The sequence below is a fragment of the Carcharodon carcharias genome, assembly GCF_017639515.1.
Source record: "Carcharodon carcharias isolate sCarCar2 chromosome 39 unlocalized genomic scaffold, sCarCar2.pri SUPER_39_unloc_13, whole genome shotgun sequence".
NCBI classification, from domain to species: Eukaryota; Metazoa; Chordata; class Chondrichthyes; order Lamniformes; family Lamnidae; genus Carcharodon; species Carcharodon carcharias.
The window spans coordinates 95001-110000 of record NW_024470818.1 but is presented as its reverse complement, the minus strand read 5'-3'; the positions used below and the strand labels follow the sequence as shown (position 1 = coordinate 110000).

Below are 15000 nucleotides of genomic sequence, written 5' to 3'. Positions count from 1 at the left end.
CCCCAACTAGGGCTATCTGTACCTTCACCGCACCCCCACCTCCACTAGGGCTATCTGTACCTTCACCGCACCCCCACCCCCTCTAGGGATATCGGTACCTTCACCCCACCCCACCCCCAATAGGGCTATCTGTACCTTCACCACACCCCACCCCACTAGGGCTATCTGTACCTTCACCCCCCACCCCACTAGGGCTAACTGTACTTTCACCCCACCCCCACTAGGGCTATCTGTACCGTCCCCACACCCACTAGGGCTATCTGTACCTTCACCCCACCCCCACTAGGGCTAACTGTACTTTCACCCCACCCCCACTAGGGCTATCTGTACCTTCACCCCACCCCCACTAGGGCTATCTGTACCTTCACCCCACACCCACTAGGGCTATCTGTACCTTCACCCCTCCCCCAACCCCAAAAGGCCTATCTGTACCTTAACCCCAACCCCACTAGGGCTATTTGTAACTTAACCCCACCCCACCCCAACCCCACTAGGGCTATCTGTACCTTCACCCCACCCCCGCGAGGGCTACCTGTACTTTCCCCCACCTGCACTAGGGCTATCTGTACCTTCACCCCACCCCCACACCCACTAGGGCTCTCTGTATCTTCCCCCCACCCCCACTAGGGCTACCTGTACCTTCACCCCACCCCCACTAGGGCTATCTGTACCTTCACCCCACCCCCACTAGGGCTATCTGTACCTTCACCCCACACCCACCCCCACTAGGGCTATCTGTACCTTCACCCCACCCCACCCCCACTAGGGCTATCTGTACCTTCACCCACCCCCACCCCCACTAGGGCTATCTGTACCTTCACCCCACCCCACCCCCACTAGGGCTATCTGTACCTTCACCCCACCCCCACTAGGGCTATCTGCACCTTCACCCCATCCCCACCCCCACTAGGGCTATCTGTACCTTCACCCCACCCCCACTTGGGCTATCTGTACCTTCACCCCACCCCCACTTGGGCTATCTGTACCTTCACACCACCCCACCCCCACTAGGGCTCTCTGTACCTTCACACCACCCCACCCCCACTAGGGCTATCTGTACCTTCACCCCACCCCACCCCCAATAGGGTTATCTGTACCTTCCCCCCACCCCCACTAGGGCTATCTGCACCTTCCCCCCACCCCCACTAGGGCTATCTGCACCTTCACCCCACCCCCACTAGGGCTATCTGCACCTTCACCCCACCCCCACTAGGGCTATCTGTACCTTCACCCCACCCCCACTAGGGCTATCTGTACCTTCCCCCCAACCCACACTAGGGCTATATGTACCTTCACCCCACCCCACCCCCACTAGGGCTATCTGAACCTTCACCCCACCCCACCCCCACTAGGGCTATCTGTACCTTCACCTCACCCCACCCGCACTAGAGCTATCTGTACCTTCCCCCAACCCCCACTAGGGATATCTGTACCTTCACCGCAACCCACCCCCACTAGGGCTATCTGTACCTTCACCCCACCGCACCCCGACAAGGTCTATCTGTACCTTCACCCCCCACCCCACCAGGGCTATCTGTACCTTCACCCCCCCCACCCCACTAGGGCTATCTGTACCTTCACCCCACCCCACCCCACCCCCACTAGGGCTATCTGTCCCTTCACACCACCCCCACTAGGGCTATCTGTACGTTCACACCACCCCACCCGCACTAGGGCCATCTGTACCTTCCCCCCACCCCCACTAGGGCTATCTGCACCTTCACCCCACCCCCACTAGGGCTATCTGTACCTTCCCCCACCCCACCCCCAATAGGGCTATCTGCACCTTCACCCCACCCCCACTAGGGCTATCTGTACCTTCCCCCCACCCCACCCCCAATAGGGCTATCTGTACCTTCACCCAACCCCCACTAGGGATATCTGTACCTCACCCCACCCCACTCCCACTTGGGCTATCGGTACCTTCACCCCACCCCACCCCACTAGGGCTATCTGTACCTTCCCCCCACACCGACTAGGGCTATCTGTACCGTCCCCACACCCACTAGGGCTATCTGTACCTTCACCCCCCACCCCACTAGGGCTATCTGTACCGTCCCCACAACCACTAGGGCTATCTGTACATTCACACCACCCCCACTAGGGCTATCTGTACCTTCACCCCACCCCCACTAGGGCTATCTGTACTTTCACCCCACCCCCACTAGGGCTATCTGTACCTTCACCCCTCCCCCAACCCCAAGAGGCCTATCTGTACCTTCACCCCAGCCCCACTAGGGCTATCTGTACCTTCACCCCACCCCCGCGAGGGCTACCTGTACCTTCCCCCCACCTGCACTAGGGCTATCTGTACCTTCACCCCACCCCCACCCCCACTAGGGCTCTCTGTATCTTCCCCCCACCCCCACTAGGGCTATCTGTACCTTCACCCCACCCCCACTAGGGCTATCTGTACCTTCATCCCACCCCACCCCCACTAGGGCTATCTGTACCTTCACCCCACCCCACTAGGGCTATCTGTACCTTCCCCCCACCCGCACTAGGGCTATCTGTACCTTCACCTACCCCCACCCCCACTAGGGCTATCTGTATCTTCAACCCACCCCACCCCCACTAGGGCTATCTGTACCTTCCCCCAACCCCACCCCCACTAGGGATATCTGCACCTTCCCCCCACCCCCACTAGGGCTATCTGCACCTTCACCCCACCCCCACTAGGGCTATCTGTACCTTCACCCCACCCCACCCCCACTAGGGCTATCTGTACTTTCACCCCACCGCACCCCGACAATGTCTATCTGTACCTTCACCCCCCACCCCACTAGGGCTATCTGTACCGTCTCCACACCCACCAGGGCTATCTGTACCTTCAGCCCCCCACCCCACTAGGGCTATCTGTACCTTCACCCCCCCACCCCACTAGGGCTATCTGTACCTTCCCCCCACCCCACTCCACTAGGGCTATCTGTACCTTCCCCCCACCCCACCCCCACTAGGGCTATCTGTACGTTCACACCACCCCACACCCACTAGGGCTATCTGTACCTTCCCCCCACCCCACCCCACCCCCAATGGGGCTATCTGTACCTTCCCCCCACCCCCACTAGGGCTATCTGTACCTTCACCCCACCCCACACCCACTAGGGCTGTCGGCACCTTCACCCCACCCCCACTAGGGCTATCTGTACCTTCACCTCACCCCCACTAGGGCTATCTGTACTTTCACCCCACCCCCGCGAGGGCTATCTGTACCTTCCCCCCACCCCACCCCCACTAGGGCTATCTGTACCTTCACCCCACCCCGACTAGGGCTATCTGTACCTTCACCCCCACCCCACTAGGGCTATCTGTAACTTCCCCCCACCCCCACTAGGGCTATCTGTACCTTCACCCCACACCCACTAGGGCTATCTGTACCTTCACTCCACCCCACCCCCACTCGGGCTATCTGTACCTTCACCCCACCCACACCCTCACTAGGGCTATCGTTACCTTCCCATTACACCCACCTCCACTAGGGCTATCTGTACCTTCCCCCCACCCCCACTAGGGCTATCTGTACCATACCCACACCCCCACTAGGGCTATCTGTACCTTCACCCCACCCCCACTAGGGCTATCTGTACCTTCCCCCCGACCCCCACTAGGGCTATCTGTACCTTCACCCCCACCCCCACTAGGGCTATCTGTACCTTCCCCCAACCCCACCCCCACTAGGGATATCTGCACCTTCCCCCCACCCCCACTAGGGCTATCTGCACCTTCACCCCACCCCCACTAGGGCTATCTGTACCTTCACCCCACCCCACCCCCACTAGGGCTATCTGTACTTTCACCCCACCGCACCCCGACAATGTCTATCTGTACCTTCACCCCCCACCCCACTAGGGCTATCTGTACCGTCTCCACACCCACCAGGGCTATCTGTACCTTCAGCCCCCCACCCCACTAGGGCTATCTGTACCTTCACCCCCCCACCCCACTAGGGCTATCTGTACCTTCCCCCCACCCCCACTAGGGCTATCTGTACCTTCACCCCACCCCACACCCACTAGGGCTGTCGGCACCTTCACCCCACCCCCACTAGGGCTATCTGTACCTTCACCTCACCCCCACTAGGGCTATCTGTACTTTCACCCCACCCCCGCGAGGGCTATCTGTACCTTCCCCCCACCCCACCCCCACTAGGGCTATCTGTACCTTCACCCCACCCCGACTAGGGCTATCTGTACCTTCACCCCCACCCCACTAGGGCTATCTGTAACTTCCCCCCACCCCCACTAGGGCTATTTGTACCTTCACACCACACCCACTAGGGCTATCTGTACCTTCACTCCACCCCACCCCCACTCGGGCTATCTGTACCTTCACCCCACCCACACCCTCACTAGGGCTATCGTTACCTTCCCATTACACCCACCTCCACTAGGGCTATCTGTACCTTCCCCCCACCCCCACTAGGGCTATCTGTACCATACCCACACCCCCACTAGGGCTATCTGTACCTTCACCCCACCCCCACTAGGGCTATCTGTACCTTCCCCCCGACCCCCACTAGGGCTATCTGTACCTTCACCCCCACCCCCACTAGGGCTAACTGTACCTTCCCCCCAACCGCACTAGGGCTATCTGTACCATCCCCCCAACCGCACTAGGGCTATCTGTACCTTACCCCCACCCCATCCCCACTAGGGCTATCTGTACATTCACCCCCCATCCCACTAGGGCTATCTGTACTGTCCCCACACCCCACCCCGACTAGGGCTATCTGAACCTTCGCCCCACCCCACACCCACTAGGGCTATCTCTACCTTCACCCCCCACCCCACTAGGGCTATCTCTACCTTCACCCCCCACCCCACTAGGGCTATCTGTACCTTCACCCCAACCCAACCCCACCACGTCTATCTGTACCTTCCCCCCGACCCCCACTAGGGCTATCTGCACATTCACCCCCACCCCCACTAGGGCTATCTGTACCTTCACCCCACCCCCACTAGGGCTCTCTGTACCTTCACCCCACCCCCACTAGGGCTATCTGTAACTTCCCCCCACCCCACACCCACTAGGGCTATCTGTACCTTCACCCCACCCCCACTAGGGCTATCTGTACCTTCCCCCCACCCCCACTAGGGTTATCTGTACCTTCACCCCACCCCCACCCCCACTAGGGCCATCGGTACCTTCACCCCACCCCGGCTATCTGTACCTTCAGCCCACCCACACTAGGGCTATCTGTACCTTCAGCCCACCCCCACTAGGGCTATCTGTACCTTCAGCCCACCCCCACTAGAGATATCTGTACCTTCACTCCACCCCATCCCCACTAGGGCTATCTGTACCTTCATCCCACCCCACCCCCAATAGGGCTATCTGTACCTTCACTCCACACCACCCCCACTAGGGCTATCTGTACCTTCACCCCACACCCACCCCCACTAGGGCTATCTGTATCTTCAGCCCACCCCCACTAGGGATATCTGTACCTTCAGCCCACCCCCACTAGGGATATCTGTACCTTCACTCCACCCCATCCCCTCTAGGGCTATCTGTACCTTCATCCCACCCCACCCCCAATAGGGCTATCTGTACCTTCACTCCACACCACCCCCACTAGGGCTATCTTTACCTTCACCCCATACTAACCCCACTAGGGCTATCTGTACCTTCACCCCACCCCCACTAGGGCTATCTGTACCTCACCCAACCCACACCCCCACAAGGGCTATCTGTACCTTCCCACCACCCCCACTAGGGCTATCTGTACCTTCACCCCACCCCCACTATGGCTGTCTGTACCTTCACACCACACCACCCCCACTAGGGCTATCTGTACCTTCCAACCACCCCACCCCCACTAGGGCTATCTGTACCTTCACCTGAACCCCCACTACGGCTATCTGTACCTTCACCCGACTCCCACTAGGGCTATCTGTACCTTCACCCCACCTCACCCCCAATAGGGCTATCTGTAGCTTCACCAGACCCCAACCCCACTAGGGCTCTTTGTACCTTCACCCCCCACCCCACTAGGGCTATCTATACCGTCTCCACACCCACCAGGGCTATCTGTACCTTCACCCCCCCACCCCACTAGGGCTATCTGTACCTTCACCCCACCCCACACCCACTAGGGCTATCTGTACCTTCACCCCACCCCACCCCCCATAGGGCTATCTGTACCTTCACCCCACCCCCACTAGGGCTATCTGTACTTTCACCCCACCCCCGCGAGGGCTATCTGTACCTTCCCCCCACCCCACCCCCACTAGGGCTTTCTGTACCTTCCCCCCAACCGCACTAGGGCTATCTGTACCTTCCCCCCATCCCACCCCCACTAGGGCTATCTGAACCTTCACCCCACCCGCACTAGGGTTATCTGTACCTTCTACCCCACCCCCACTAGGGCTATCTGTACCTAAACCACACCCCCACCCCCACTAGGGCTATCTGTACCTTCACCCCACCCCCACCCCCACTAGGGCTATCTGTACCTTCCCCCCGACCCCCACTAGGGCTATCTGTACCTTCCCCCCGACCCCCACTAGGGCTATCTGTACCTTCACCCCCACCTCCACTAGGGCAATCTGTACTTTCACCCCAACCGCACTAGGGCAATTTGTACCGTCCCCACACCCCACCCCGACTAGGGCTATCTGAACCTTCACCACACCCGCACTAGGGCTATCTGTACCTTCCCCCCACCCCCACTAGGGCTATCTGTACCTTCCCCCCACCCCCACTAGGGCTATCTGTACCTTCACCCCCCCATCCCACTAGGGCTATCTGTACCGTCCCCACACCCCACCCCGACTAGGGCTATCTGAACCTTCGCCCCACCCCACACCCACTAGGGCTATCTCTACCTTCACCCCCCACCCCACTAGGGCTATCTGTACCTTCACCCCAACCCAACCCCACCACGTCTATCTGTACCTTCCCCCCACCCCACCCCTACAAGTGCTATCTGTACCTTTCCCCCGACCCCCACTAGGGATATCTGTACCTTCACCCCACCTCCACCCCCACTAGGGCTCTCTGTACCTTCCCCGCACCCCCACCCGGGCTATCTGTACCTTCACCCCACCCCCACCCCCACTAGGACTATCTGTATCTTCACCCCACCCCCACTAGGGCTATCTGTACCTTCCCCCCACCCCCACTAGGGCTCTCTGTACCTTCACCCCACCCCCACTAGGGCTATCTGTACCTTCACCCACACCCCACCCCCACTAGGGCAATCTGTACCTTCGCCCCACCCCACTAGGGCTATCTGTACCTTCACCCCACCCCCACTAGGGCTATCTGTACCTACCCCCAACACCCACCCCCACTAGGCTATCTGTACCTTCACCCCACCCCACCCCCACTAGTGCTATCTGTACCTTCACCCCACCCCCACTAGGGCTATCTGTACCTTCCCCCCACCCCACCCCCACTAGGGCTATCTGTACCTTCACCCCACCCCACCCCCACTAGGGCTATCTGTACCTTCACCCCACCCCCACACCCACTAGGGCTATCTGTACCTTCACCCCACCCCACCCCCACTAGGGCTATCTGTACCTTCACCCCACCCCCACTAGGGCTATCTGTACCTTCACCCCACCACCACTAGGGCTATCGGTACCTTCACCCCACCCCACCCCCACTAGGGTTATCTGTACCTTCCCCCCACCCCCAGTTGGGCTATCTGTACCTACCCCCCACACCCACCCCCACTAGGGTTATCTGTACCTTCACCCCACCCCCACTAGGGCTATCTGTACCTTCACCCCACCCCACCCCCACTAGGGCTATCTGTACCTTCACCCCACCCCACCCCCACTAGGGGTATCTGTACCTTCACCCCACCCCCACTAGGGCTATCTGTACCTTCGTCCCAGCCCACCCCCACTAGGGCTATCTGTACCTTCACGCCAACCACACTAGGGCTATCTGTACCTTCACCCCACCCCACCCCCACTAGGGCTATCTGTACCTTCCCCCCACCCCCACTAGGGCTATCTGTACCTTCACCCCACCCCCACCCCCACTAGGGCTATCGGTACCTTCACCCCACCCCCACCCCCACTAGGGCTATCGGTACCTTCACCCCACCCCCACCCCCACTAGGGTTATCTGTACCTTCACCCCCACCCCCACTAGGGCTGTCTGTACCTTCACCCCACCCCCACTAGGGCTATCTGTACCTTCACCCCACCCCCACTAGGGCTATCTGTACCTTCACCCCACCCACAGTAGGTCTATCTGTACCTTCACCCCACCCCACCCCCACTAGGGCTATCTGTACCTTCACCCACACCCCACCCCAACACGGTCTATCTGTACCTTCACCCCACCACCACTAGGGCTATGTGTACCTTCACCCCCACCCCCACTAGGGCTATCTGTACCTTCACCCCACCCCCAATAGGGCTATCTGTACCTTCATCTCACCCCCACTAGGACTATCTGTACCTTCACCCACACCCCACCCCCACTCGGTCTATCTGTACCTTCACCCCACCCCCACTAGGGCTATCTGTACCTTCACCCCACCCCCAGCCCAACTAGGGCTATCTGTACCTTGCTTGACCTGCTTTCTTCCCTTAATAAGCACATACATTTAGATAATATCACCACCTTCAACACCTCTTTGTCCTTTTGTCTGTGACATCTTATGGTTATCTCCACCTATCACTGTTCTCTATCCAGCTCTACCTCTCCCAGCCCCCGTCCCCCTTAAACCAGCTTATATTTCACCTCTTTTTTATTTTTACTTAGCTTAGTTGAGGAGTCAGTGTAGAGTGAGCTTTATTGATGGGGACGGTGTAGAGGGAGATTTACTCTGTATCTAACCCCGTGCTGTACCTGTCCTGGGAGTGTTTGATGGGGACGGTGTAGAGGGAGATTTACTCTGTATCTAATCCCGTGCTGTACCTGTCCTGGGAGTGTTTGATGTGGTCGGTGTAGAGGGAGATTTACTCTGTATCTAACCCCGTGCTGTACCTGTCCTGGGAGTGTTTGATGGGGACAGTGTAGAGGGTGATTTACTCTGTATCTAACCCCGTGCTGTACCTGTCCTGGGAGTGTTTGATGGGGACAGTGTAGAGGGAGATTTACTCTGTATCTAACCCCATGCTGTACCTGTCCTGGGAGTGTTTGATGGAGACAGTGTAGAGGGAGATTTACTCTGTATCTAACCCCGTGCTGTACCTGTCCTGGGAGTGTTTGATGGAGACAGTGTAGAGGGAGATTTACTCTGTATCTAACCCCGTGCTGTACCTGTCCTGGGAGTGTTTGACATGCACGGTGTAGAGGGATATTTACTCTGTTTCTAACCCTGTGCTGTACCTGTCCTGGGAGTGTTTGATGGGGACAGTGTAGAGGGAGCTTTACTCTGTATCTAACCCCGTGCTGTACCTGTCCTGGGAGTGTTTGATGGGGACAGTGTAGAGGTACCTTCCTTCCAACCCACCCCCACTAGGGCTATCTGTACCTTCACCCCACCCCCACCCCCACTAGGGCTATCTGTACCTTCTCCCCACCCCACCCCCACTAGAGCTATCTGTACCTTCAGCCCACCCTACCCCCACTAGGGCTATCTGTACCTTCCCCCCACTCCACACCCACTAGGGCTATCTGTAACTTCACCCCACCCCCACTAGGGCTATCTGTACCTTCACCCCACCCCAGCCCCACTAGGGCTATCTGTACCTTCCCCCCACCCCCACTAGGGCTATCTGTACCTACACCCCACCCCACCCCCACTAGGGCTATCTTTACCTTCACCCCCCCCCCCCACTAGGGCTATCTTTACCTTCCCCCCACCCCCACTCGGGCTTCTGTACCTTCACCCCACCCCCACCCCCACTAGGGCTATCTGTACCTTCACCCCCACCCCCACGAGGGCTATCTGAACCTTCACCCCACCCCCACTAGGGCTATCTGTACCTTCACCCCACCCCCAGCCCAACTAGGGCTATCTTTACCTTGCTTGACCTGCTTTCTTCCCTTAATAAGCACATTCATTTAGATAATATCACCACCTTCAACACCTCTTTGTCCTTTTGTCTGTGACATCTTATGGTTATCTCCACCTATCACTGTTCTTTATCCAGCTCTACCTCTCCCAGCCCCCGTCCCCCTTAAACCAGCTTATATTTCACCTCTTTTTTATTTTTACTTAGCTTAGTTGAGCAGTCAGTGTAGAGTGAGCTTTATTGATGGGGACAGTGTAGTGGTAGCTTTACTCTGTATCTAACCCCGTGCTGTACCTGTCCTGGGAGTGTTTGATGGGGACAGTGTAGAGGGATCTTTATTCTGTATCTAACCCCATGCTGTACCTGTCCTGGGAGTGTTTGATGGGGACAGTGTAGAGGGATCTTTATTCTGTATCTAACCCCGTGCTGTACCTCTCCTGGGAGGTTTTGATGGGGACAGTGTAGAGGGATGTTTTCTCTGTATCTAACCCCGTGCTGTCCCTGTCCTGGGAGTGTTTGATGGGGACAGTGTAGAGGGAGATTTACTCTGTATCTAACCCCGTGCTGTACCTGTCCTGGGAGTGTTTGATGGGGACAGTGTAGAGGGAGTTTACTCTGTATCTAACCCCGTGCTGTGCCTGTCCTGGGAGTGTTTGATATGCAAGGTGTAGAGGGAGATTTACTCTGTATCTAACCCCGTGCTGTACCTGTCCTGGGAGTGTTTGATGGGGACAGTGTAGAGGGAGCTTTACTCTGTATGTAATCCCGCGCTGTGCATTTCCTGTGCATGTTTGATGGGGGTTTTTAGCCCCGTGTGCAGGCTAGAATCTCTGACCGGCAGTGGTATGAGACACTTACCTTGACACTGAAATCCTTGCTTCCCAATGCCCCTGTGGGTAGGAATCGAAGAGACATGTGAGAGACATCATTAGCTGGTGAGTTGCCACTCCACTCACCCTCCTCGCTCGCATAACCCTTAATCCCCTTCCCCAAGAAAGGACAGAATTCAGCGCCGGGGGTCGTGTAATGGATCCCCAAGTTCAATAAAAGGAGGAGAGAAGCTAAAGTAAACCTTGGTTACCTACGAGGGTGAGACATGGGAATTATTAACGGGTAACTGGGAACTGGCAGACTTTGGACAAGAATTTTGTTTCTGTCTTCACAGTCGATGACTTGAGAAGCGTCACAATAATTGGAGGAAATCAAGAGGCAAAAAGGAGGCAGGAGCTTAAAACTATCACGATCACTAGAGAAAAAGCACTAGGAAAACTGTAGGATAGAGTATTAATCAGGAAGGGACAGGGATATGGAAGTAAGGAATCGCGATACTCTTGGCCTCATTTAATCTTCATGTGAATTGAACGAAGCAACCTGTCAAAGGTCAGCTGAGGGACAAGGCCATCGAGCGTAGCAAGGAGAGAGTCCTCGAGTGTTATGTTCTGGGAACCACCGTGCAGGAGGTGACTGTCGGCTCGCTATCGCATTGTGGGTCAGGGCTAATTCATGACCTCACAGTCAATGGTTCCTCCGGGCAAGATTGGACCCTACCGTGACGAAACCTCACATTCCGTTTGAGGGTGAGCGACGTGGGCCTGAAACTAGTGACTGAAACCTAAACAGAGGTCACCGGGGAGGCTTCCAAGACACACCGTCGGCAAAAGTGGGCTCTTCGAAAATAGGTTCGATGAGGTGGCAGAGGAACAGTGACAGATACTTAAGGAGATATTTCAGAACGCTCAACGACGGCATATTCCATTGAGAATGAAAGGTTCCACGAGAAGGATGAACAATATGCGGCTAATTAAAGGGGTTGGGGGGGGGTGATATCAAACTGAGAGTAAAGCTGCCCATTGCTGCAAAGATTAGCCCAAAACGTTGGGAAAATTTTTCGAGGGAAACCCACCCAAAAACATAAAAGCAGACAGTAAAGGCACCGACAAGTTCAATAAAAGGAGGAGAGTAGCTAAAGTAAAACTTGGTCCCTAAGAGGGTGAGACATGGGAATTGTTAACGGGAAACTGGCAGACTTTGAAGAAGAATTTAGTTTCTGTCTTTCCAGTTAAAGACTTAAAAAGCGTCCCAACAATAGGAGGAATTCAAGAGGCAAAAATGGGGGCAGGAACTTCAAACTATCACAATCGCTGGAGAAAAAGCATGAGGAAATCTAATGGGACTAAAGGCCTCACAAGTCCCCTGGGCCTGATGTCTGTATCCTAGGGTCTTTCAAGAGGAATAGCAGACGCATCGGTTGTCATCTTCTTAAATTCCCTAGCTTCCGGGAAAGGTCCCAGTGGATTGTGGAAGGCCACAAATATTAACCCCCCCGCCCCACCCCATTCAAGAAAGGAAGGAGTCAAAAAGCAAGGAAACTATAGGCCAGTTAGTCTAACGCCCATCATTGGGAGAATGCTGGGGGACCCATCGTTAAATCGCTGAACATTTATAACATCATAATACAATCAGGCAGAGTCTCCATGATTCTGTGAAAGGGGAGCCGCATTTGACAATTTCAATTAGACTCCTTCGAGGATGTAAGAAACAATGTGGATAAAGGGGAACCCGTAAACGTCGTGCGTTTGGGTACCCGAACAGCATTCGACAAGGCACCAGACAAAAGTTTTCGACACTAGATGAGAGCTCGTGGGTGTTCGGGAGTGAGATATTAGCCTGGGTAGAGGATTGGTTAGTGAACAGGAAATGGAGAGTAGGCATAAATGGGCGATTTTTCAGGTTGGCAAAGAGAAACAAGTAGAGTGCCGCAGGGATCGGAGACAGAGCCTCAGCTATTCCCGACCTATATTAGTGACACGGATGAAGGGACTGAGGGAATTGTAGCCAAATTTGCTGGCGATACAAAGATCGGCAGGAAAGTAAGCTGTGAGGAGGATACAAAGGGTCGGCAAAGAGACATAGATAAGTTCAGCGAGTGGGCAAGAAGTTACCCGATGGGATAGAACGTGGGAAAACAGGAGGTTGCCCAAATTGGCAGGAGAAATAGTAAAAGCAGAATTTAAATGGAGAGAGATTGCAGGGCTCTGCGGTGCAGAGGGATATGGGTGTCCGGGTACATGAATCGGAGAAAGTTAGTACGCAGATACAGCAAGTGATTCGCGAGGGAAATGGCCTTTATTGCGAGGGGGATGGGGTATAAAAGCCGGGGAGTCTCGCTCCAAGTGGACAGGGCACTGGGGAGTCCGCACCTGGAGCGCGGTGGACAGTTTCAGTCTCCTGACCTAAGGAGGGACAGACTCGCTATTGGAGGCCGTTGGGAGAAGGTTCACTGGGCTGATTCCCGGGATGAAGGGGGTTTGTCTGATGGGGGAAAGGTTGAGCAGGTTGGGCCCTGAACCCATTGGAGTTTAGAAGAACGAGAGGTGATCTTATTGACACAGATCAGATCCTGAGGGGAGGGGAGGGTGGAGGCTGAGGGGATGCTTACCCCCCCTTGTGGGGGTATCTAAAACGAGGGGGGAGGGAGACACAGTTTCAGAATGAGGGGGTCTCCAGTTGAAGACAGAGATGAGGAGGAATTTCTTCTCTCCGAGGGTGGTCAGTCTGTGGAACTCTCTCTCCCTCCCCCCACGACCCCCCAGAGAGCAGTGGGGGTCGGGGTGTTGAATATATTCGAGGCTGAGTCAGACAGGCCTCTGATCGACCAGGGAGGAGGCGAGGGTTAAAAGGAACAGCGCTGAGGGAGTGCTGCACTGTCAGAGGGTCAGTACTGAGGGAGTGCTGCACTGTCAGAGGGTCAGTACTGAGGGAGTGCTGCACTGTCAGAGGGTCAGTACTGAGGGAGTGCTGCACTGTCGGAGGGTCAGTACTGAGGGAGTGCTGCACTGTCAGAGGGTCAGTACTGAGGGAGTGCTGCACTGTCAGTGGGTCAGTACTGAGGGAGTGCTGCACTGTCAGAGGGTCAGTACTGATGGAGTGCTGCACTGTCGGAGGGTCAGTACTGAGGGAGTGCTGCACTGTCGGAGGGTCAGTACTGAGGGAGTGCTGCACTGTCAGAGGGTCAGTATTGAGGGAGTGCAGCACTGTCGGAGGGTCAGTACTGAGGGAGTTCGGCACTGTCAGAGGGTCAGTACTGAGGGAGTGCTGCACTGTCAGAGGGTCAGTACTGAGGGAGTGCTGCACTGTCAGAGGGTCAGTACTGAGGGAGTGCCGCACTGTCAGGGGGTCAGTACTGAGGGAGTGCCGCACTGTCAGAGGGTCAGTACTGAGGGAGTGCTGCACTGTCAGAGGGTCAGTACTGAGGGAGTGCTGCACTGTCAGAGGGTCAGTACTGAGGGAGTGCCGCACTGTCAGAGGGTCAGTACTGAGGGAGTGCTGCACTGTCAGAGGGTCAGTACTGAGGGAGTGCCGCACTGTCAGAGGGTCAGTACTGAGGGAGTGCCGCACTGTCAGAGGGTCAGTACTGAGGGAGTGCCGCACTGTCGGAGGGTCAGTGCTGAGGGAGTGCCGCACTGTCAGAGGGTCAGTACTGAGGGAGTGCCGCACTGTCGGAGGGTCAGTACTGAGGGAGTGCCGCACTGTCAGAGGGTCAGTACTGAGGGAGTGCCGCACTGTCAGAGGGTCAGTACTGAGGGAGTGCCGCACTGTCGGAGGGTCAGTGCTGAGGGAGTGCCGCACTGTCAGAGGGTCAGTACTGAGGGAGTGCTGCACTGTCAGAGGGTCAGTACTGAGAGAGTGCTGCACTGTCAGAGGGTCAGTACTGAGGGAGTGCCGCACTGTCAGAGGGTCAGTACTGAGGGAGTGCCGCACTGTCAGAGGGTCAGTACTGAGGGAGTGCCGCACTGTCAGAGGGTCAGTACTGAGGGAGTGCCGCACTGTCAGAGGGTCAGTACTGAGGGAGTGCCGCACTGTCAGAGGGTCAGTACTGAGGGAGTGCCGCACTGTCGGAGATGCTGAAAGTCACGGTACAAATCTGGTCCTTTCACTCTCTCTTTCTCTCCCTCCTTTTAAAAATATTCTGAAACTTTCCCTTCACTTTGCAAACTTGTGAAATGTTTTATTGGAACGAAGCTGTCTTCAGTAGGTCCCTGTTCACCCCCTTTCTCAGCTCCCAATTGTTGTC

General features: G+C 56.3%; 1 protein-coding gene across 1 annotated transcript in view; it reads right to left on the bottom strand.

The window, feature by feature from the left end:
* The window catches only part of LOC121274936 (protein kinase C beta type-like), a gene marked incomplete at its 3' end in the record, with an annotated part of 252888 nt that overhangs the window by 187954 nt on the left and 49934 nt on the right, over positions 1–15000 (bottom strand). Inside the window, exon 2 of the mRNA XM_041182309.1 lies at positions 10785–10816. Coding sequence (XP_041038243.1) covers positions 10785–10816 — 32 coding nt within the window. The remainder of the gene's footprint in view (positions 1–10784; positions 10817–15000) is intronic.